Below are 26,500 nucleotides of genomic sequence, written 5' to 3' on the forward strand. Positions count from 1 at the left end.
CACAGTTTAGCGCGCTCGAATTAATTCGAGCGCACAAATTAAAGAGTTAATATCTTTTAATATATTTTGATTTTTAGGAGTCCCCACTTTTTTACTAGTCACCTGTGGCAATCTTGAATAAGTTAAAAAATATATTAGTACAAAACGTTCTATAGTGCAAAATCATCGATTCAATCGAAATCAGATCACAATAATCGTAATTAGATTAGGAGTACTTGATTTGTCACTAAACCCGTTTTGTCCCGAATTTATTTATTGAAATGATTCAAAAAGTGGTTTTATGGAAAAAGTGGTATAATATATTATCGAAATTAATAGTTTTTCTACTGTTAGCAGGACATTCAAAAAGTCATGGATAGATCAAAAAGTACTTGCTCCTTATAATTCTACATGTAATCAGAAATAACTAAATCATGCTGGTATCTGTGAATCCTTTAATTCACCCATCTAAATGAAAATGCTGAAAAAAGTTTCCCACCACAATGAATGTCTTTGAAAAAAGGAACTGTCCTATGTATATGACGCTGGGCGTTAACCGGTTAATAATAATTTTCAAGGCTACCAACTAGAACGCTTGTTGTAAAATATAGAGTGGTAGAAAATTAAAAAATAAAGTTTTTTTTTTAGAATTTCAGGTTTTGGTGGTAACGTTTAAATACACCTTAGCACAAGAGAATCGGAACAAAGGGGCGCTTCGTATGAAATTTCAAATAATTACCACGATGAGGGATATGACTTTAACACGTTCACGTCGGGGTGACCCACCGGTGGGTCACGCTAGATTTTCTCATCTTGACGGCGCATCGGAGTAAAAACTGGTAACAAATAAATTTTATTTTTTGTTTTTTTTCCGGGAAAAATAAAAATCAATAACTACCAATTGTTTTTAGCGGATGAAATTTCTATATTGAATTGCTTCTTTGCCGTGATAAATTTCCTTATAGTGAATTGTTATTGTTGAGAATAGATTAACTCTTCCCGAATATTATCTAATATTGAAATAGTTCTTCTACCAGTATTTTCTCTTTTCCCGTCCCAGTATTTTCACTTTTCCAGGCGTGAACGTGTTAAATCACATTTACAAAACAAACCATCATGCATTAGAAACATAAATGCAGCTATTAATTAAGGAAATTTTTCTAAAAATGCGTAGAAAAGTGGCTGCTCTGCTAAAAAATGTGCAAACACATTTTTTTTTTCACTCTGAAATTCACAGAACTGTCATATTAATTTCATCTTATTTTGTGAACAAACACTTCAGAATGAATGTAACCTGATTGAAAACTTCACACTCTTCGAAAATATACAAAAATGAGATAACAGACGGCATGCAGAACGTGCATCATATATAGGCACCCATTTTCAAGACTTGATTGAAATGAAGCTAACGATACAAAAAAGATTTGCGGAAAAAAATTTGAAATCGCCAATGAAAAATATCAAAATCAAAGATAAGAAGCAAAAAAGTTAAAAAAACCAAGGTAGAAGACAGAGAAAAAGATGAAAAACAGAACAAGAAAAAACTCAGTGGCCGAAAAGCACGTCAGAGTAAAATGTATTTCCAGGCGTTATGGAGATGTGGGGAAGAACTAATGTCGTTAATAAGGGAATCGGCATTCAAATTAACAAAATAAGATTCCAGGGTATGAAGATGATCTGAAGTGAATGAGGAGGAAATGATTTTGGCGTTGACGAAATTGAATTCATGCCCAAGATTCCAACAATGTAAAGCAATAGCTGAAATTATTTCCACCTCAGTCACATCAGCTCATCTTGATACTCTGGAATCTTATTTAGTTGATTTCAATGCTAATTCCCTTATTGAAAACTTTAGTTCTTTTCCGCCTCTCCATAACGCGTGGAAATACATTTTATTCTGATGTGCCTCGCGGCTACTGCGTTTTTTCTTGTTCTGTTTTTAATCTTTTTCTCTCTCTTCTTCTGCGGTTTTTCTATCTTTTTTTGTTTCGTTCCTTTATTTTTTCGTTTTTGGTTGACAACTTTAAATTTTTTTAATAATATTTTTGTTTCGCTGCATTCACGTTAGTCAAGTCTTGAAAATGGGTATCTATTTCTGATGCGCTTGAAACATGTCGACTTATTTTTTTATAGTTTTCAAGCGTATGAAGTTTACAATCAGGCAATATTTTACCGCTTCAGTTTCTCGGGATTATTTATTTAAGTTAACTTCAAATTCAATGAATATAAGCATGACTATATGCTCTAAAACTGTATTAATATTAAATACTGTATACGCTGTCAAACTGTATGAACATTGTAGGCAATGAAGATAGGTAAGACTATATGCTCTAAAACTGTATTAATGTTAACTACTGTATACGCTCTCAAACTGTATGAACATTGTAGGCAATGAAGATAGGCAAGACTATACGTTATAAAACTGTATTAATATTAAATACTGTATACGCTGTCAAACTGTATGAACATTGTAGGCAATGAAGATAGACAATACTATACGCTCTAAAACTGTATTAATGTTAACTACTGTATTAATGTTGACTACTGTATAAGCTCCCAAACTGTATGAACATTGCAGACAATGAAGATAGGCAAGACTATACGTTATAAAACTGCATTAATATTAAAAACTGTATACGCTCTCAAACTGTATGAACATTGTAGGCAATGAAGATAGGCATGACTATACTCTCTAAAATTGTATTAATGTTAACTACTGTGTAAGCTCTCAAATTGTATGAACATTGTAGGCAATGAAGATAGGCATGACTATGATGAATTCACTGTTTTTGGCAAGGACAGCTCTCCTACAATCATTCATCTGGATAATGGTCGTGGGTAAGTTAACTACTTAATTAAAAAAACTCACAACAACAAATTATATCTTATCTCAAAAATAAAAAAGACCATTAATAAATATATTCTAATATACTGAAAGAACTGTAAGGAGACATCGAATTTTATTACGAATACGACATTACGAACGAGAAATAATGTGAACTGTTTACTTTTTCTCGAAACGAAACTATATTATGTAATTTTAGTATTAAATTAATGTATTAGGCATTTAAAAGAGTGCGTGGAGATCTTGCATTAATGGGATACCTGCAGGTGTCGTTGTGTGGATATTTCGATCCTGATTGGTTGTTGAAACGTAACATTTGTTTACGTTAGCGACTGTTCTTTCCGTTCTATTTTGAGTTATCCAAGTTCATCAAGTATCAATTCTCTTAGTTGACACATTCTATATTCATTCAAAAAGATTCTTTATCAAAGATTTCTATTCTTACACAATATATTTCTTAACATAAAGACAGGCATGAAGCCATGTGGAACATAAACAAACTATTTATATTATAAATTGCCAGGTACACAAAACAAAAACTTATCAAGGATACAATAAAATACAATAGTAAACTACAATACAATACAATAAAATACAATACAAATAGTAAAATTAAGTTAACTAAAAGACATAGACGAGAAAGAATTATATATTTTAACAAATCCGATGTTAGATACGGTACTGTATTTGATTAACTTCACGTTAATTACAATTCTAACTTATGTGTAGAAACTTAGCTCAACCATAACATGCTATTTCACTTATTAACGATCAGCTGACGTCATAGATCACATGTGTGGGTATCTGGGGTCTTCTTCATCTCGAAGTTCAAGTGCCGTACTGCTAATTCCTTACGTTTTCCGATAATTTAAAGTTTATATTGATAAAATTTTATTTTTAAATTTTCAATGGGAAGCGAGAGTTATGCTTTGATATATCGTTCTTAATTACGCTAGCATACATGGTGTTCGGACAAAATCTAGAGTCCTGAATTTTGAAATATCAAAGTGTCATGGTAATCAAAATCATTTTCATCGGATGTATAATTACATAAATACTTTACATTACACTTTAAATATTTCTTATAAGAAGTCGGTTTTTGGTTATTAACATATTTTTCGTTAATTACTTTGAATGCTCTCATTAAGTAATATCAGTTTGCATAGAACCTCTATGCAAACTGATATATATATNCCATGAAACGAACTTCGGAAAAGTACTTAATAAAGGAAAAATCTATCGGATACGTAATCTCAATCATGTGATTAATTGTAACTTAGTACCACGATAAGTCCTTACGTAATATATATATATATATATATATATATAAAAATTTAGCACCTCCGCCTTAGACAGAATTCATCGAAAATTAGTCGTGAAATTTACATTAAAGCTTGTGAAATTATACAAGCTTCTGTAAATGATAGTCAAAGTTTACGGAACATATCGAGATAAAAATATGATATTTTTTATAATTGTTTTAATTCATAAAATGTAGTGATTGACAAAATAATTTTAAATTTACTAAAATCTAATTTTCTAAACTAAAAATCAAACATAAAAACACAAAAAATGCTACCATTAGAATATTTTCTCTCTGTTAAGCACAGCAAATTAGCATCTTTGCATGCACATGTAAAATTTAATCACATACTTTATTTTTATAGGTTTGCGCGTTCATACCATGATGAGAAAAGTATAATTGCGCCATTAACCCAGTGTTGCCAGATACGTTTGTCTACCTTCAACAAACTGTACAGTTTTTTAATCGGACCACGTTCACTAAGTGACCTGATGAGAGGAAGTCTCTATGGAGATCCTGTAGCTCCAGTACTAACAGAACCTCACCTTCATGCTCTAGACAGAAGAGTTATTTCTCTTCTTCAAATTATTCATCGATGCATAGAGAACTACTCATCATATATGGTTTTTCTGAATGACATTCCGGTGTAGATAAATTCTACTTTGCAACACATTTGAACGTTTTAACTATCCCTTAAATAATAGAGAGAGATCCTATATAAACGACAACAAAAGGTGCTTGAGTTATGTATTTGGAACCGAAATCCTACATTGTGACTGTGAGATAATGTATAAACTAAAGCAAAAAGTGTTTGATTCATGTATTAGAACTGCAATCGTCCATTGCAACAATGAGATCCTGTATAAACAAAGACAAAATGTATATAATCCATCTATTAAACCAGAGCTTGAGTTATGTATTGGAACTGTATTCCTCCATTGTGATTGTGAGATCATGTATAAACAGAAACGAAATGTGTTTAATCCATGTATTAAACCAGAAACCAGAGCTTGAGTTATGTATTGGAACCGAAATCCCCCACTGTGATTGTGAGATCATGTATAAACAGAAACAAAATGTGTTTAATCCATGTATTAAATCCAGAAACTAGAGCTTGAGTTATGTACTGGAACCGAAATCCTCCAGTGTGACTGTGAGATAATGTATGAACTAAAACAAAAGGTTTTTGAATCATGCATTCAAACCTAAATGGTTCATTACATATCAAAGGAAAATAGTTGCCAAAAAAATTGAAAAACTTCTAGTGAATTCTATGGTATCTCGAATCCTAATGTGACTTTGAGATTCTGTATATATAAAAAAAATAAATGTTTAATTCATGTTTTAAAACATAAAATATCCATTGCAGCTGGATGGTCTTGTATAAACAAAAACAAAAGATGCTTGATTTTTTGTATTCAAACCAAAATGGTTCATTACATATTATACGAAAAGAACGAACAAAAAAATCTGAAAGCGTTTAGTGAATTCTTGGATATCTCGAATCCTAATGCAGCTAAAGTCCTAAATCATTGGAAGGTAGATCGACTCATATTTCCGAAACTGTCTCCTAATTCACCAAAATATTCGCAAGTTAACAACGGTCCACTTGTTTGCCGCTATAAGTTACTAAATGCTGTTAAAATACACGATTTCGCCTAACTAAACTCCGAATTTTGGGGATAGTTCCACTTTGTATGTAAAAGCAATTATGTTTTCAGTTAAAAATATACAAGATAATCATATTTTCATCTAAAGGACATTCTCGTGTTGTACAGTAAATTATTGTTATTAACCCTCAAACTTAATCACACAGCAATAAATAATCTGCTTTCTAATGATCAGTGTGATGAAAATTTGTTTTGAATGATCTAATACCTATTAAACAAAAAGTTTAATCCTTTCTTAAGAAATAATATCAAAAACAAAAAAAACTTTTAATGCAATTTTGTAAATAAAATTATGTTTAAAACTGATATTTTCAGGCTTTAAGAAAAATAAAATTCGGTTTAGTTAAGAAAAGAAAATTCCAATTTCATGGCTGTAACGACCACAAATAAATAAAAAAAAGTGGTAGCTAAATTTTATTCTCGTCTACAAATATATTTTTAACTCACTTAAACATTACAAATATTTCTCGTTCTTTCATACTTCTACAAATGGTTTTTAACCCTTTGGGTACATTTGACTAGTGACACTCGTCAATGCATTTATTACCAATAAATAAAAAGTGGTGACTAAAATATTTCGCAATCAGTTTACTTTAGAAAGAAATAATGTATTGATAACTACCACATCTTATCAATGAGAAAGCATTTAGTGAAGGTGTCAGGTCATATTTGGTAACTATTTAACAAAAAAAAACTTTTTTAATCAAACACTTAATACCAGGTTTTTGATTTGGTTATTTCCTGCTATTTCGGAATTTAAATAAACCGGATCCAAAGGGTTGTATTTTTAAAAAAATGGAGTTGTAACTGAATTAAAATATTTATATTTTTCCCTATTTAGCAGAGCAAACAGAGTCTTAAAATGGAGAAAAAGATAATGAAATTACTCGATTGGTTTTTGTTGAATTTTACTTTAATGTTGGTCTAACTATACGAATATTTTTGCAGGCGTAAGGTTCAAACCTTTTCAAACATGTTTATAACGATTCAGGTGGATTTTTTACTATCTTTCAGTCAAGTTGTTATGTTTTTCTTTTTTTTTTTTTAATAAACTGTTATCTAATATTTGATTTTTGTATAATATCTCGTTACAAAATAATCACATCCTTTTTAGATTTAGACATGACTTGCACTCTTGATTTTGTTACCACTTAGTCATTAACTCCAATGTTTTATTTTTGGTACATGTCTCTTTTTCATTTATATGTTTACCATATATATGTATAAATTATTCAAATTCTGCGGCAGTCAAAATAATTTCTAACCGTATTTATGTAATGAAAACTAAAATATGATTCTAGAAGTTTTGCCATTACGTTAAATGTAAAAATAAAATCTTCCGGGAAAACCAATAGAGTTAGCAAGTAATTGTTTTTCATCGTATAATGCGATATAGTTTTATTACTGGTAACAAATATATAACTTCCAATAATAAATTGATTTAAAAGTATACATTATTTTAAATTGTTCCTAAAGCTGTTAATGGTTCGCTATCATATCGGCAACAAATTTAAAATTAACGCTTATAACTTGACATCTTACGCTAGCAGCAATATAACTTGCGAACTCATTGGGCCAATATTCACCAATCTTGGCTCAACAAGGTTTTAAAGGGCCATTTATTTTGCCAATATTCGACCTATATAGAAATATCCGATTCACCCAAAATTTTATAGCCACTATTCAGCCCATGTTTACCCTGAATAAAATTGTCAAAATAGCCCCATATTTTATTCCCTTTATTTATACCCAATATCGGCCCTATGCAGATTTGTGAAGTTCACCCAATATTTTACAGTCGTTATTCAGCCTATGTCGGATCGATATAGAAGTGTCAGACTCAACCGATATTTTTTTGTATCTTCTAAACCCACTCTTAAATGGAGCCGATAGCTCAAGTGCAGCTTAAGTAATCTATTTTTTTATACCCTGTAATATCAAGAATTAGAATAAATTTTTAAGATCCCATACATCGCTTAGTTTTTTATGCCAAATCACACCATATTGGGCCACAAAAGCCGTATAATAAGTAAAAGCAGTATAATAAGTTTATTAATTAATTAATTTCAAGATATTTGAATCAGTTGAGAGCTTTAAGACAAAGCATTAACGCGGTGATTTTTCTTATATCATAATAAATGATCCCAAAACAAAATAAATAATCCTTAGCAAAACTTTTCTTTCAATCTTGTATAGTTTTATCAAACTTTAATTTGAACTATCAGAATTTAAGTAGACGAGCAAAGAAAAAATATTTATTTTCAAAAGGTGAATGTTTATATTGTACTGTACTTGGATTATTGCGAAATAAACAAAAATGTCTCATGAGCAAAAAAGAAAAATCTGTTGGTATTAAATTGTTCGTATTGTAAATCATTTATTAGGGAACTATATTTAGAAATATATATTATTAAAATAATTTAAGTCTTTCCAGGTTCAAGAGATGTATTTAAGAAACTGGACCTTAATAATTAGCCTGTAATGATCTTATATCTTTCTTTCTAAACAATGGTCTTCGATATCGGACTGAGATTGAGGTGTATAAGTTTTGTAATAATAGGTCCTAGAATGGCTTTGTATTCTGGCCAAGTATTTATTTCTATGCAGGATTTTTATAGGTTTACAATATATGGCCACTATTGGGGTATTTATTTTTTTAATACTGGTCTTCGAATGGTTTTGAACATAGGACCAATATTAATTTATATATAGGACCCTTGTAAGCGTACGACTCAGAGCCTGTAGCATATCTACCACTACAACAGTTAAATTTAGATTCCAGTTCACTAGTATCCTATAACTATTAATCCTTTGCACTCCGAGTACTTTTAAAAGCTGTTTGATCTACTATCAGCCCTTCAGCATTTAAAATACACAATATAGTATTATCATGCAATTTTAAAATTCTTAAAAATAATGAACTTACTAACTATTAAGGTGCAAAATTTCTTAATTTTAAAGTGGTGCCTGTTTATGGTGCCTCCGTGGGTGACATTGGAGTGCAAAGGTCTAGTTCACTAGTATAAAATTCACTCGCAAAACACTATGCGAAACGTGGAGGTAAAACGGATTTGAATCCCGCTGCTATCCTGGATGCATCTCCGTGCTGTCTGTCCTTCTATTTTACAAAGGTTTATAAGCCTAAATTGAGTACACAAGCCTGCAAATGTATGTAATTCCACTAAATAAATACTGTTAAGTCGTGTTGAGCCTTTTTAAAAAGCTAATAAAATAAACCGAAAATATGCCAATTTCAGTTCTCTACCGTTTTTTAAAATATTTTGTCTCATCCGGAGCAATTTTCATCCCAGCATAAGTGTATTAAATCATTTTTACGAGACAACAAATCATAGATTCAGAGATGCCAACTTATTCCGCTTTGTAAAATAGTATTTTCTGGTGGTATCGAAATTTAAGTTACTTTTAGTTTAGTACTTCTCATTTTAAGTAATTTTTTTTCACCACTAAGTAACAAAAATTATAAGTATCATATAAAATGCAACGTTTAAATATCAATCTACTGGTAAGTCTATTAAAAAGTAAGCGTAATTACCCTTCTTTACCGAATTTTACGACATAGTTTGCTACCACTTTATTAAAACTATTCCAGAAAGCGGAGCAGTTGGCATCCTTGTAAGATTAAATCATAAATTTAGCTACCATTAGAATATATATTGCCAAAAAGCGGAGAGAGTTGACAACCCTGCCATAAGGAAATGGTCTTCAGCGCGGAGCTAATAACAATTTGATGAAAATTTGAACAAAAAGAAATGATTCCAATTACATTTATTGCAAAATCGAAATTATAATCTGATTAAATTATAAATTGGAACGTTAAATACTTCAGAAGTGTTTTAATTAAAAGTAAAATGTATAAAAGGTTATACCATTTCGTTTATTTATATTAACGATACCACTTTGTATATATTTCTCTGATTAACGTCAACCCTAAATAAGTTTACAGCTTTGTAAACATTAAATAAATTTTATATAAATAATCGTTACAGAAACGAATTATTTTAAAACTAAAATCAAGAAAGTAAAATAAATAGCTACCAGATTTAAGATTGTAAAAACTTACACACGACTTTCCAATAGATAGGGGCGATTGGAATAGCTTAACTGCATTTTATGCTGATGACACTGGGGTCATAGTAAGATCTAGAGATCCAAACTTGGCTATAGAAAAACTGAAGGATAAGATTTATGACTACGAAGAGTGGTGTTTAGACTGGAGATTTGAAGTAAATGCTCAAAAGTCCCAACTGTTGATTATCCAAAAGACAAGGAAATCAATCAGAGAGCATAACGAACTGGTACTATTTAACCAAGTGATACCAAGAGTTAAAAAGGCAACTTACTTAGGTCTAGTTATTAACAGCAGACTGACCTGGTCGGACCACGTTAAAAATGTTAAGAACAAGGCAAACGCTGCAACTATAAAACTGCAAAGCTTGATGTACAGTGGGAAGATGAGCCTGAAACTTAAGAGGTTACTGTACACCTCCATGATAAGACCGATCATGACCTATGCCTCGCCAGCATGGTGTAATGTTTCAGGGAGTGAGCTTGGGAAACTCACAGCCACGCAGAACAAGATCCTGCGAAAACTAACAGGCGCAGAGTGGTACGAGAGGAATGTTGACATTCACTCAGACTTAGAGTTAGATAGTTTCGAACATCACTTTACCAAACTCAATCGAAACTTTTTCAAGAAAGCGTTGACGTGTACTGCAGCAAATTTCGACTCAGTTTTTGAGTTCGAAAACTTAGCTGAAGACGCCTCCCTGAGGCCAGTGGCTCACTTTTTTACAAGTGATGCCATACTGACCATGTGAGTTTAACTCAATGGCAGCAAAATATAATGGCAAATAACCTTAAAATGGCACTATAATTTTATATAATGGCACTGATTATTGACAATTAACTCGGACATGACTAAATCACGGACAAATATAAAACAATATGAATCATACGACTCATAATGGACCATACCTCATAATTATAAATCGGACCATACCCTATAATGGGTCATTATAATCTTGACTTTTGCTTTATTGGCGAGCAATCTAACATGCTCCTAATCAGGAGTCAATAATAATCTTCACTTTTTCTTTACAGGACTTTCTTATTTCTAATTGCATACTTATGTATTATCATGTATATTTCTATTTTATTTTATTTTATCATGTTAATATTTACTAATATCTCGTAATTTTACTATTAAATCATCTTTATGATTATACCTGAGCAATGACTCATACTAATTTTCTAATTTCAATTCTAGGAACAAAGACCTCAAGGTTACACCAGAAAGATCTGCACCACATGATGAAGAGGTAAAGGGCCCTATGGCCTCAGGCACCTCGGCCAAACTACAGGATTAGGATTGTAAAAAAGTAAACATTATTTCAAAAATAGTAGATCAAATTGACTGTGATATCTCGTAATTCTCACCCTACCCATTTACGTCGAAAAAACGGACCACCTAGTGTAACTTTCGATGAAATGATAGAATCTTCACGTGTTCATTATGCTGCTTAATATTGAATATTATAATAATATAAATTGTTCAAAATGAATTATGTTGTTTTAAGAATGCAGACGATATTTTAAATAACGGAATCAGACACAAAAACGAACTTTTTCTGATTAAACATACCTTTTTTTCAAAGGATTTTGATCCAAAGTTTAGATTATGTTTCTACGTTGGGGGTACTTTCTCATAGATGAAGGTTGACATTGTCGATAACATTCTCTCCACGTTGGTAACCTGCGGACGTGATCTGAGCACACCTACCTTGACAGAAACGCCCATTTCGACAAAATAACACGCCTGCTATGCATTGTTGAAATGTAAACAATATTTCTCTTAGCAGAAAATATTTTGTAATATTTAAGATTGCTAAACTGTAGGCCAAATTTGAAAGATCATTCTTTTAGCTTCTGAAAACTCTGTCATTTTTAGATATGCAATTCAGATCGACCGCAATGAAGAGGGGAAGATAACTTCTTTTTTTTTGCGTTTTTTTAATACGAACGATTTTTAAAATTGCATTATAAGATTGCAAAGTTTATATTAAAATGCTTTTTTTTAATTATAGTTAAATTGAGAAAAAAAGAAGAATCTTATAACTTTTTAGTTTCATTTCTGTTGATGCAAATTTTGCATGGATAAAAAGGACATCATTACTAAATGATTCAAGAATGATTTTTCAAAGTTCGATAATTAAAATACAAGTAGTTCAAAACATTTACTGCTAAGTGATGTATTCTTTATATGGAGTTAGTAAAGATTGTGTTTCCACAGTTCGTTCAACCCTTGTGTATTTTGATAAATCGCGAACAATTTACAAGGATAAAGAAAAATGCAGCTGAGAGTTGGTTTTAAAAATACTCTTTATGCAAAGTCACGGGTAAATGAGAAATATATGTATTAAAATGACCTACTGCATAAATTAATTTTTTCTTGCGTGGGTTGGCTTGGAACAATAAAGAAATTAGTTAAATATAAACCATTTATCTTTTTGTTATTAAAAAAAATAGACCTAAATTTCTATAGCAGCTATTTCGTAAGAAAATAGTGCTTTTACTTATTTTTTTTTATTAAATACCGTCAGATGTAGAGCCCCTGAATTAGACAGGCCGACTTATCATTTATTGTAAGAGCTAACATGAGCACAGCGTATAAATATTTTCAAGTGGTAGTTTATTAATTGTAATTCTTGGTTTCGTAAGTTCGATTTAGTAGATTTTAATCCACCACTATTTCTAAACATTGCGTAGGCTTATATAATTCACCACCTTATAGTACTTATGACATGCTTTACATTTTTAAAAGCAAGCAAATATTGTCAACTATTTGCAAAATTTACTTTGTAGTTATTTACCGTTTTTTTTTTAATTATTTTGGCGTGTCCGCAGCAGTTGGCATCTCTGTAATAACATAATGAATACTAAAATAACGTTAACTTGCGAACTTGTTTGCTCCAATATTTCTTGATAGGTCAGCTCTGATAGTATAGGAGCGTTAGTCAGATGGGGTGACTTTGCGCAAGCTGTTAATTAATAAATAAATAACATTATGATAATTAAAAACAAAAATTTAAGCACTATTTGATCTCAAATAATAAGACTTTCAAAGCATAACCTACCTTCCAGAATAACTAGAACTTCTTCAACCGAGAAGACTTTCCAACCTCCGATTTTGCGACGTTAAAATATTTGAAACTGCTTGTAACTTGAGCTCACAATTTTTCAAGAGCGATGATGTTTACATTGCCAGTTCTAGGTAAACCATTAGTTCGTTATGTTGACAACTCAAATCAGATGATACCGAGCTGGAAAAAAAAACCTAGATGGCACGACGCAAAAATTGAAAAAAAAAATGGCAGTTTTCACAAAGTCACCCCATCTGACGGTATTGAAAAGTATTTAATTAAAAAGAAAGCATTGTCGAAACAGCTAATTATTGGTCAAGGAGATTAAGGTTTCGCAAGAAGGTTAAAGTTCAGTGAATCCAAGGGCATAATTTTGGCAAGGTCACCTGTATTTTGAACCGGTTACCTTTACTTTAAAGACTATCTCGTAAATCCATCGATTTGAAGCTTAGTGGGCTTCAAGCCTTCACCAGGAATGGTGCCCCGAGCCTTCCTTACGACATTTCAGTTTTTTTTATTAGTATGCTCACTACCACTATGTTTATTTGTCCACTGTAATCATTAATTACTGGGCTAAGCTCAAAAATCACGACTTTTCAAATTTATTCATACTTAATAGTGTCCCATAGACAAGAAGTCAATGAAAACTTAATTGTGAAAATATTTTAATGCACATATTTATACACTTTTATTGTCTTTTAAACTTCTTAGTAAAATTTGAGCTAAAGTATGTTTGAAGAATATCATCAAGAAATACGGCTGCAGGTAAATTGGCTTGTACGCATCTACGTATGACATCCAGGACACCTTCGACTCTCCTGTCCATGGCCAGAAGATGAGGCTCGGTAAGTACAGGGTAAAGAGGGTCTTTTTTAAGACTCTCTCGCATGAGGTCGCTCAAAGGACGAGGACCTGCATGGAACTCGTAAAGTTTATTGAAAGTAGACAAACGCACGATACAACATTGCTCTAATGGCTTTAGTATGCTTGGTTCATCTTGATCTGCTCTACCGAACCTAATTGAACACAAGAAACAGTTTTAAAAAATGCATAGTGTGCTTCAAACATTCAAGATTCAAATGCTAAGAAACATGTTTAATAATTTAAAAAAAACATTCTTAATGAATCTTTATTTATGAGGGGTGGGCAAAAACAATTAACTTCACGTAAAAAAAAGGGTGGGTGGAAGAAAATTCACCCCAAGTATGTAACATACTTTTGGTGAACTTTATAATTTGGAACTGCCTCAAATTTCGAATGGACATAGCTTGAAATATACATTTGAAACGATGGTCATTGCACAAAGTTTGTATCAAGAAAGAGCACAACATAAAATGAATGTTCGGAAAAAATTGACGTAAGTCAATATACGTGTTTCAGAGAACGAACATAACTTGAGATGTGTGTTTGAAAAAATAATCATAGCTCAAAAAGCATTTTCAGGAGAGATGAACATAGAGCTTAATTCTTGTTATTCTGTCTCTGCTCATAGCAAAGAACCTTTGAACTATAAATTAGATCAACAATATTTAAAAACTTTTGAACTATCTTTGATGAGCTTCCGCTTTAGACTTGTTGGCAAATAAAAATGATCTTCCACAGCAGCTAATCCATACCACAGATGGCGTTATCACAACGAGAATAATTGGGTGCCTGTAACTCAAGAAGAAGGAGGCCGCTGTAGTCGGTTGTGTGTAAACCAGATGGCGTGTTAATGCTACAACTGTTAGGGTTACTTTATTATTCTGCTGAATCAATTTTCAGATCTGCTATAATTGGATACCTGAAGTCAAGATCAATGTATCGTTACATAAACAAATGCAACGATTCAGCAGCCAATCATGTTCGATAACCTTATGTGACGTCGCTTGTTGATAATAGTTAAAACAGCAATTTTAAAAATTGCATTTCTTAAAAGTTTGTAAAAATTATTGTATTTTAAAACAATTAGTTAGTGTATAAAGATTATCCAAAATGTATATAAAATAAAACATATTTTCTTATTGATTTGACACTTTTGTAAGGGGTAAAAATTTGAGTCAAATGTTAGAGTTGAAAAGCTAATTTCGTTTTATGTATTTCTCTTTCTATTTTTGTTGTATTTCTCTATCATTTTTGTGGCATGGTAAGTTTCGTAATTTGTATGGATTTAGCACCGTTAGTAACAACAGGATAAGTAACAACACCATTATCATAACACACTTATAGTTACCCCAAATAAGTAAAACCACCTTGATTATTTATTATAACTTGACACAAAGAAAACCAATGCGAACCAAACATATTTATTAAGGAAATCTATATCTAAACACATATTTACAATGAGTAACTCACTTTCTGCTCCACCTAGGCCCGAAAAAAAAAAGACTTCAATTGAAAAAACTCACTTCTGATATTGTAGAAGAAATATTCACCATAATTTTATCTGACTTAAAATATGTGACATTGCTAGTTACCAATCCAAGGAGGATAATAGCATCAATATTATGTCAAGTTCCACAGTAGCAGTTTTTAATTCTGACACAAACAGAAACTTTTTTTTGTATAGACAGCCCTACCAACGCCTCCTACAACTGAAAGCCTCCAGACGGTTTTTGATTGGTGATCTAATCAGATCACTATGAAGGTAAACCAGTTTAAAAAAGAGCCATTTAATACAAAATCTATTAAAAACTGGAAAGTGGTAGAAAATATATGGCTAAAAATTTGTGTAATTTATGAATATGATTGGTTTGTCTTATTTATTTTTCAACAGACAACAGATTCAATTCTCAAATATATATGTCAATATTTATGTCTCAAATACAATGTCCAATAGCCCATTGTGCAGCTCTAGTGCGACGTAAATGAACAAATCAAATCAAATCAATCAAATTAAATCAAATATATATGATAAATTTCTCTCAATTACTTTTAAAAATAGAAATTGGGTTCATGCGCACAACTAGTTCGCCTTTGAAATAATCTGCCAGACTACTTATAAAATCCTGTGTGGAGGCTTTCTGATGTAGGAGGTGATGGCTCGCCCTGTTGAGGATAGTCCTTCACGTTATTTTGGAGATGGGGGTTATGAAAAAGTGCAGGTCATCCATGACATATACTCTATAGCCCCAAAACAACCATGTTGAAGATTTTGCAGATTAAATGATGCCGTTCACTTTTTTGGAAAATCTGACTAGAATCGAAAATTCTTACTACAAATCCCAGGGAAAGGCCGCGTAAAATTTACCACCATAGCTTAAAATTTCCTACTACATTTATGAACGTTCACGTGGCTGTTCATTTTTAAAAAGTTTTTTCATTTTTTTTCTCGTCTACTGTTTCGTTTTATATATTCTACAAGAATTTGCTGTTTAAAAAATTAGTACTAGCCTATAATGAAAGTTATCCACATTCAAAGGAGAGTAGAAAATAAAAGAATTGAGATGATACAGACAATTTTGTGTGGTATTAAAGCGGCATAATGGAAGATAAATTTCTTCCCCGTTACACAGCGAAGTGAATGTTCATTAATTGTGTAGGAAGGCTTCAGTCACAGTGGGAAACATGACCTAGTATCTCCTTTAGGCTGTAAGCTGGTTTCCAATCATCAAAAAATTCCTGAAATCAATTTATTGTCATTTGCAGAGAAACACTAGTCGGTTTTTCCATCAAGCAACGCCTCCATTTAGTCTCCAAAATTATTATATTAAAATTATATATTAAAATTATTGTTTGGTTTTTGTATAAGTTGTATGTCATGAATGACCTGATCAAGCCTCCACACGTTATTTTATCAGTAGTCTGCGCAGACTATTTAAAAAATGAAATAGTTGTGCGTATGAACTCAAATTCCATTTTAAAAGTAATTGCGAGAAATTTATCTTATATATTTGAATCTGTTGTGGTTGCCAAGTGAAAAATACAAACTAATCATATTCAAAAATTAAACAAATCTTTTGACATATATCTGCTACTACTTTCTTATTTTTAATAGATTTTCTATAAAATGGCACTTTCGTAAACTGGTTAGCCTTCGTAATGGTCTAATCGGACTACCTATGAGAAACCGTATGGAGTCAGTTCTAGGAGACGTTGCTCAACCTCACTCCCCAAGAGCTCAGTCCCCCAGAAAATGTAAAGGGCAGTCTTATGCAAAAACCTGAAATTGATAAATGGTGTGCGACATCATTAATAATAGGCACTTCGCATTACTCCATATCAAGTCAATTCAAAACCATTTTTGCATGAAATTGTTCTAACATTAGTTCAAACACCATTATGAAGAACTAAGAATGCAAATGACATTATCCACCAAATCCTAAAATTTTAAGTTAACCTTAAATCGCTTGATATATTGAACATTCAGGGAATGTACGTACTAAAGAATATACTTACGTACTAATACGAGGGTACAAAATTCAGATTATGGGCCATTAGAGTCAGAAGGGCTCTTCTCTTCTACGATACCGTGGACTATGAAAAGAGAACCACGTGATCACGTATATGATCACTGCCCTGAACAGTTCAATCCGTCATTGTGATTGAAAAGACATTTTGTAAAGAATTTTATGGGTAGTAATTACGGATCATCGTGTTCATTATTCTTTGCCTAACCATCGCTGTATTATCATTTGTTTTACTTCGAAGAATTATAACGAATTTAGTTCTAAGTGCTAAATTTACGTTGAAAGTCGTTAACTTCATATCAAATTTATGAATGATGACAGTTTGATTCCTTGTGAATTGGTATGATTTGATATTGTCAACAATTATCTTTCTCAGCATATAGTTTAATGAGAAAATGGAAATTTATAATTTAAGTCAATTATGGATCATTTTGTATAGTATTTTTTGCCTAACCATTGCTAGATTATCATTTGTTTTAGCTCGGAGAATTATAATGAATTTCCTTACTACATAGAATGGAGTTAACTTCGCATCAATTTATGAATGATGACAGTTTCAAAAAGAGTATAATAGATTCTTTGTGAATTGGTATGATTTGATATTTTCAGCCATTTTCTTTCTCAGCATTAACTTCAATAAGAAAAGGGTTGATGCTTATAAGTTGATGATACTTACCCACGACCATTGTCAAAATGGATAATTCCATTTGTACTGTCATTAGCAAATACTTTAAGCTCATTATAATGATGCCTGTCCCAGTTTCCTGAAATTTAAAAGTACAACTGGGTATTAATTCGTTGATTATAAGTAATGTTAATTATAAATCAATTAACATTTTTAAAACTGCATAAATTTTGCTTCATAAATATACCGAAGAATTATAATTAATTCTAGAATTAATGCGTACTTCTCTAATAATGAAATTTCAATGCTGTTAATATTTTGCTTAACATATTTACAATAACTCATGTTCTTGAGTCTAATAAAAGTCTTTATTACGTATTTTATTTATGTATTTTAAAAATTATTGTTTTCGTTTTTTAGCGCAGGAAAATTTTTTTGCAAATTTGGAAGAGTATGCTATTGATCAGGTCTTCATATACTAAGTAGCAAGCTTAATGGTTCAAATACAAACCTCATAAAAGATAATTAATTATTGTAAACGATATTTCAAGTAAACGAAATTAAAAGCAAAAGCGTATATTCTTTGAATAAACATACCTCTTTTTTCCAACGGATATGGATTTTTAACAATTTAAAATGCAAGGGGGTACCCACAAAAAGAAAACGTAGGCACAATAATTATGGACAAATGAGCCAAGTCTAAAGTTTGAATTTTTTGTCATTGATCTTGTACTTTTTTTGTACTTAATTTTATAATTTTAAAACCGTCATTGAACAGCCGACCATATTTTGGGTTTACGACTACCAATATTCAACTCCGTAGCTTTGTAATTTTGAACCCAATCCAGAAGACAAGGGAACTCCTGGATAAAGTATTGAGTGAAATTTTTCTTCTTCGTGGAGGACTTTTTGATGGAACTAGCCCGCATTTGCTTAACATGGAGAGTAAAAACACGAATATCTCTCACGTTTAGCCTGACGGCAAGGGGACTCTAACCCATGACACGTCTACCACTGAGAATATTTAACGTCAACACTGTGGTCGCTCCAATGAGATGAACCGTGTTCGAATCCCAGTGAAGGCTGCTTGATACGAATTCCGCATCCGGCTTGCACTGACCACAGTGCTGACGTTAAATATTCTCAGTGGTAGACGTATCATGGGTTAGAGTCTATTCGCTCTATTTCCTGAACGCTCTATTTCCTGAGCCATCACGGCTCCTACCATATTTTTTAACACCTTTGCATATAGCTGAGCAGTAGGCATCCCTATTATACGACTCACAAAAACCAGCATTAACACACTGAGAGCCGCGTCAGCCATCGGTGGCTCACACTGAAATTACATTTAGGCCGTATCAACCACCGGTGGCTGACCCTGAAATTACATTTAGACTGCTTCAACCACCGGTTGCTGACACTGAAATTACATTTAGGCTGCGTCTCCCACCGCTTGCTGAAACTGACCTTTCACATAGGCCGCGAAAAACAGCTGGCTGACAGCGTATAACATGATATAGAACTATAAAATTTACACTCTTTTATGGAATTGCAGAAATTTTATTCAAAATTTACTTAATTATTGTGATTCTTGGTTTAATAAATTGAGTAGATTTTTATCCACCACTATTTCTACATAATTCGTAGGCTTATATAATTCACCACTTTTATCAGATTATGTCACCCAGGTGCCCAATAAAATCAAAACACTAGGACTAGGACAGATTATGTCATGATAAACCTTCTAAAAAAATAGCAAAATCCGTCAAATAATTGGAAATTTAGTTTGTAGTTATTTACCGTGGCCTAATGGGCAAGCCATGTAAAAATTAACGTGGCGTTCAACGTGTTAAATGAAATAGTTTTTCTGCCAGCTTTTCCATCTTACTTTCAACACTTCTTTAAAGGCTTCAAAAGCGATGACGAGAGAGCATTTTAGATCGAAAGCTTAGAATTCAATTCTAGAGTATAGAATTCTATCTCGAAGAGCAAAAGGATATTACTAGTCCTGCTAATTGTTAACGAAACTTTAAAACCTCTACCTGTTTATGCCACGTCTTACATATCTGATTAGTTCTGTGCCGCAAGCTTTACCCAATTTCCTTCTTTTAAAACCAATGTTCACCAGCATGCAATTATACTGATGATAATCGAATTTTTATATTTGTTCATTGTTCAATTAATGAATACGAAATATTTCAAAAACATAATTACTTTTAAATTATTATAAAATTGGTAAACATTTAATTTCGCTTTATTGCAATTTCAATAAGAGTAATAAGTTTTAGGAAAAATAAAGCAGTATTCCTAAAAACATTTCATTTCTTATTTTTTCAATAAAAATAAGTTATTCATAGCCACCATTATCTAGTCAATTATAATCCATACCTGCCAACTTTCACTGTTTCCTAGAATGGATTTTCAGAGTGGTTGTAAAACAATCTGACTCAAAAATACATTTATATTTTGATCCCGTTGAAATTCGCTTGGGCAAGAATTATTATGCTTTTATATATTTATTGTAATTATTTATAATTATCATTACAATTCAAAAAGTTAATTGGAATAACATGAGTATTGCTACCACTTTAAATATGAAAATAAAATCTTCCGAAAAATCCGGAAGAGTTGGCAGGTATGATAATCTATAAAATCAGGAATGCGGAAATATTTTATATGCCGTATCAAGAAATTCTCAAACTTTTGCAAATACGGAATGCTGCATTAAAATTGAAAATTCAAAGCGGAGCATTCAATTATAATGTTGCAGCATTTGCTGCAAATAGTGAATTTAACGGCTGAATTGAGTGTTAGCGATGCATGGTTGTTTAGTCATTAAAACTTGTAGCATAATTAGATTTTCCACATAAAGATGGCTGGACAATTTCTTATTACAAAACGCCAAAAAAACATAAAAAATGAAAATTAGATTTTAGGGCGTCATCGTTAATCCACATTTTGTTATATTTTTTGCTTATTCACTCTTAGCTAGGATTCATTAAACAAAAATTTTGTTAAGAAGATGAAATTAATTTGAGCTGAAAATTGGATTAACTGGCTTTCATGGGGTATGCCAACTGATCCGCTTTCTGCACAAGTATTAATAAATTGGTAACGAATGATTTAGTAAATAATGTAGAATAAGGATAATTACATACCTGCCAACTTTTGATCCCTTCCATTATCATTTTTCCCAGTGGTATTAAAATGAAATTAAAACTTCAATTTTAAGCAAACAAATACGTTGGATTTGAAAAATCTTGACAACCATGATAGTAACGCATATTAATATATGTGCTTAATTTTTGTAAGAATAGTGGTGATCAAAATCATTTAAAAATTAAGTTTATAAAAGAAAAAATAGTATATATTTACTACCACTTCAAATATGAAAATAAAATCTTCCGGAAAATCCGGAAGAGTTGGCAGGTATGTAATTATGTCCACTCTTTAAGTGTGCACCACGAGAAACGAAAATGAAATTGCATTTCATATGATTCTTTGAATTCATGATATGAAATGGTGGATAAATTAAAATATACCAAAGATAAATTAAATTTCTTTACCACTAGAAAAAATTTAAATACAAAGTGGATCAAACTTACAATAATGTTATAAACTTATTTAGTTTTCTACATAATTCTTCCAAGTGTTTCAAATGGTAGTAAATTTTATGCTCTGACATTTTATTTTTTATTTAATAAATATATTTTACAATTTTGTCCCCATGGTATGGATAAAACTTAAATAAAGGTATAAATTTGTTCTGAAACTAGTCATATGGCGTAACAAGTCATCTCTTAATTTGAATTTAACTCAGATTCAACTCTATGAACGAGAATACAAAGATAAAGAAACTCTTCGACACAAAAAAATTTTTTTTGGATATTTTATCAAAGTGAAACTAATCCACTGTTGTGCTACATGGATAAAAGAAAAAACAAGAAAAACCTCTGTGGCTAACCGAACTGCACTTTCCCCATCCAACGCCAATTACAACTGAAAGCCTCCACACGTTTTTTTTTTACAAGTAGTCTGATCAGACCACTATGAAGGTAAACCAGTTTACGAAAGAGCTCTTTAATAGAAAATCCAGTAAAAATAGGAAAGTGGTTGCAAATATATGCCAACTGCTCTGGACACGCCTAAATAATTAAAAAAATGGTAAATAACTACAAACTAAATTTTGCAAATATTTAACTATTTTTGCTTGCTCCCTAAACGGTATAGCATGACACTAGTACTATGAATTATATAAACCTACGAATTATTTAGAAATAGTGGTGGATAAAAATCCACTAAATTGAATTTATTAAACCAAGAATCATAATTTATAAACTACCACTTTAAAATATATATTTGCTGTCCGGAGCAAGTTGGCATCTCTGATATGATCGGTATGTCCTATTTACTTGTCTACCACTACAGATTCAATTCTCATATATATATATATATATGATAAATTTCACTCAGTCGCTTTCTAAATAGATATAGCATACCTGCCAACTCTTCCGGATTTTCCGGAAGATTTTATTTTCCTATTTAAAGTGGTAGTAATTAAATACTTTTTTTTTATAAACTTAATTTTTATATGATATTGATCACCACTATTCTTACAAAAATAAAGCACATATATTAATATGCGTTACTATTGTGGTTGTCAACTTAATTTTTCTCATATACAAAGTATTTGTTTGCTTAAAATTGAAGTTTTAATTCCATTTTAATACCACTAGGAAAAATGATAATGGAAGTGATTAAAAGTTGGCAGGTATGATATAGGGTTCATGCGCAAAACCGGTTCACTTATAAAATAGTCTGATCAGACAACTTATAAAAAACCGCGTGGAGGCTTTCTGATGTAGGAGGTGATGCCCCATCTGGTAAAATTCAACTCTATGATCCACCTCAAAGAAGAAAATTTTAGATAGAACTACAGACTAAGGTGTGAATGGGGTGTTTAGTAAAACATGTGATCAACCATTTGAGATCATTTACACCACATAAAATGTGTATACAACAGTTACCTATGATGTAATCGAAAATTGTACAGTCCATTGCATCATATATTCTTCGACCTTCTTTGAAAGGCTCCGTTTCTCTGACGAAGTTGACACAGAAGAAAGGATCATTCTCCCACGGAGCGTAAGTATTTGGAAGATAGCTTCGCTTCCAGGGACTTCTGATGAAATTGTGCTGAAATATGTAGTCCGGTGAAGTTAGAATCCATGCTCCAACACTTCCTTCAATCAAGTCAGGATTTCCGCAGAAAGCGTGATGCGTGTCACAAAAAAGTCGACATTTCCCATGAAAACAGTAGTTGCCATCTGCACAAGAATGAATATTATTTTTTAACAAAAAGTAAATATCCTTACTTTAATAGTGATTTCACTTTAATAGTAAAATCATTTTAATAGTGATTAGTGATTACTGATCACTTTAATCGTAAATATAATCATTGATTTAAATGAAATATTCAGTGTGTTTTCAAAATACGAATGTCTGTGAAGAATAGGGAATATGAAAACTGATGGATGATTAGACACGATTAGTGTTGAAAATTTGATTGAAAAATTATATTCCTGTAGCTGCAACGGATTTTTTATTACCTATTCAAAGACTCCAGCTATATATATATATATATATACTATTTAAAACTACAAGTGTACCAAGTAAAAATTATATTTAAATCATCTGATCAGATTTAATAACTTACTAATAATTAGATTCATAATCTAGCCGTAATCAGAAACTTAATAAAAGTAATATTTATATTAAAATCGGAACTANTATATATATATATATATAATATTCGCTTCCATTTCTTTGGTACTCCTCACACTATTGTATTGACATACAGGGTGATTCTAAAAAAGATGGGAAGAATTTTAGGAAGTGATATTACACACCCAGACAAACAATTTTTATCAGAGAATGCATGGTCGAAAACAAAACCCAAAACTGCTAGAGGGCGTCAAAGTTTATGTTCTTATATGAGACAAAGAACTATGAAGTTAAGTTATAAAAGCAAATTTAATGGCATGTGATTACAATAAATGTTCAAAACAGTGGCCGGCAGCGGCTATGCTGGGACAACTGCGAAGAAAAGATAGGCGAACTTTCCCAGCAGCGGCCGAGAGCTTGGCGACAAATAACGTAGCGCAGTAACTCGCAATAGGAATGGAGCTCTCTCGTTTGCATGAAAAAACTTTCCAAATGCGTCAGCACCTTTGCGTTTTGTTTTCGACCATGCATTCTTTGATAAAAATTGTTTGTCTGGGTGTGTACTATCAGTTCCTAAAATTTTCCCCATCTTTTTAGAATCACCCTGTATTTTGCTTCGGCTATATTAGTACAATATTAGAAATCACTCTTAAATTTTATAAATATTTTTTAAACATTTTATTTATTTCCAATATTTCTTCTCTTCTCTTTATGAACATTCATATTTTTTTCCTTATTATTTTTAGCTTATTTTATGGGTTCCATGTTTTTACAATTTATGCGCAGTAAATAAAACTTATTATTATCATTTTCCTTAATTCCCACCGTCACTCACTCTTCTTTTTTTTTGTCTCCTTATTATGTATTTAGTATTTTCTGAAACTACGAAAAATCCGTAGTAGTTGCTGAATCTGCATAGTAATAGTTGAAAAATTTCAAATTCTTTATTTCCCCGATTTTAAAGTTCAATTAAGTTTAAGATCACCACTATACAAAAATAAATTAAATATACATATATGAGATCTCTCACAATATTTCTGATATGAAAATAAAACAAAATATTACATCTCCAACTGTATACGTGCGAACTTTTAAACAGTTCAAATAAAAGTATAGTGGTAGTTAAATATCAGTAAGAGTAATATAGGAAACAAATATTTTATTCACATATATCCAGCAAAAAAAAGTTAATAAAATAATTAGCTGCTACCTAATATGTATGTTTAATATTTCTGAACATAATTACATACCTGCCAACTTTTAATCCCTTCCATTTTCATTTTTCCCAGTGATATTAAAATGAAATTAAAACTTCAATTTTAAGCAAACAAATACGTTGTATTTGACAAAACTTAAGTTGACAACCATGATAACAACGCATATTAATATATGTGTTTCATTTTTGTAAGAATAGTGGTGATCAAAATCATTTAAAATTTAAGTTTATAAAAGAAAGAATAGTATATATTTACTACCACTTTAAATATCAATATAAAATCTTCCGGAAAATCCGGAAGAGTTGGCAGGTATGGTAATTATAATAAAAATAATTTTAAAACAGACGTATTAAAATAAGAATCAAGTAAGAAAGTATAAGTCTCAGTACCACATTAAATATCGAAATAAGATCACGAAAAGAATCCAAAAATAAAATATTGGCAGCTAAACGTCACTAAATGTTTAGTCATTCACATAAAGAGGGAATTTTTGCAAGTTTTAAATTCTTATTCTATAAAAAACATTTAATCATTGAACTAAAATATATTCTGAGGGACTTTTAATAATTTATTCTTTAATTTTATAACTAATAATTTAGATTCATTTAAGATCATGTTTTTAATGATACATTTTAGTTTTCATATAGTTCTATGAGCAATGCTATAGTTGGTAAAGTTCATTTTAATTTATACAGACCTTTGTGAATAAAATTTATTTTAGTTATCTAACTGTTTATTCTGTTAAATTTATTTCTTTTAACAAAAATCATAATTTTTTTTTTGTGATTTTCAGTTATAAAGACTATTTCCTTGGTGCCATTTTTCATTTAAGAAATTTATATAAATTTTCGGAATTTCTTTCCCAAATCTTTCAATTTTTTCCAGAAAAATCATTAGAAAGTTTACCTGGGGAGTAGAAAAAAGTATCCATAAAAGCTTCATCTACTAGAGGAAACAGTTCTCTAGAAATGCTGACTTTCCTTCCAACGTGAGGAGGCACCCTTCGAAATCCCATGATCCTTCATGAAAAGGTACATAAAATTGTTGTAACTTGAAATAAACATTACAAAATAGTAATAATTGTTCTCTAGTGCAGTTAAGGGTGAGAACCTTAAGTAGCACTAGAATAATTAATACTCTTAACTTATTAAATGATGGAAGATTTAAATCAGCTAACTAGCTAAGAGCGCCTAGCGCTCCTTCAAAATTGTTATAATGGTAGTTAAATTATTATCAAAGCAAGGAAAATTAACCTGGTTCAGCAAACTCATACATACTGCACGCTTTCACCTCATTCATAAGACAACTCTTTATATATGTTTGAGTTATCGAAATACCGTGGAAATTAAGAATGCTTCGTGTTCTTTTTCATCTTGTTCTTATAATGCAAAAAAATCAATTTTATAAGTATTTATTATTTTTTAATAATTTACACATTACTCGAAAAAATTTTGAATTGCAAGGTATAAAATTTTTTACATCATTTTAAGTGTGTAATTTTACATGACAAAATACAAAATTTGAGCAAAATCGGTTGAATTGTTCGTGAGAAATCGAATTTTAAAAAAGTCGTTATATTTAAATTTCGA

At 31.1% G+C, this 26,500-nt stretch overlaps 2 protein-coding genes across 3 annotated transcripts in view; one reads left to right on the forward strand and one right to left on the reverse strand.

Annotated features, from left to right (window-relative positions):
- Positions 1 to 6,867, forward strand: part of LOC107446380 (extracellular serine/threonine protein CG31145-like) — a 44,030-nt gene extending 37,163 nt beyond the window's left edge. For both annotated transcript variants that reach the window (XM_071185211.1, XM_071185212.1), the window contains 2 exons: positions 2,730 to 2,817; positions 4,492 to 6,867. In XM_071185211.1, coding sequence (XP_071041312.1) covers positions 2,730 to 2,817; positions 4,492 to 4,777 — 374 coding nt within the window. In that variant the 3' untranslated portion in view covers positions 4,778 to 6,867. The remainder of the gene's footprint in view (positions 1 to 2,729; positions 2,818 to 4,491) is intronic.
- Positions 6,868 to 13,605: 6,738 nt separating this feature from the next.
- Positions 13,606 to 26,500, reverse strand: part of LOC107437322 (extracellular serine/threonine protein CG31145-like) — a gene marked incomplete in the record, with an annotated part of 28,235 nt that continues 15,340 nt past the window's right edge. Inside the window, 4 exon segments of the mRNA XM_043052565.2 lie at positions 13,606 to 13,973; positions 18,022 to 18,109; positions 22,998 to 23,297; positions 25,818 to 25,930. Of these exon segments, the coding sequence (XP_042908499.2) occupies positions 13,646 to 13,973; positions 18,022 to 18,109; positions 22,998 to 23,297; positions 25,818 to 25,930 (829 nt within the window).

The sequence above is a fragment of the Parasteatoda tepidariorum genome, chromosome 9 (genome assembly GCF_043381705.1).
Source record: "Parasteatoda tepidariorum isolate YZ-2023 chromosome 9, CAS_Ptep_4.0, whole genome shotgun sequence".
NCBI lineage: Eukaryota > Metazoa > Arthropoda > Arachnida > Araneae > Theridiidae > Parasteatoda > Parasteatoda tepidariorum.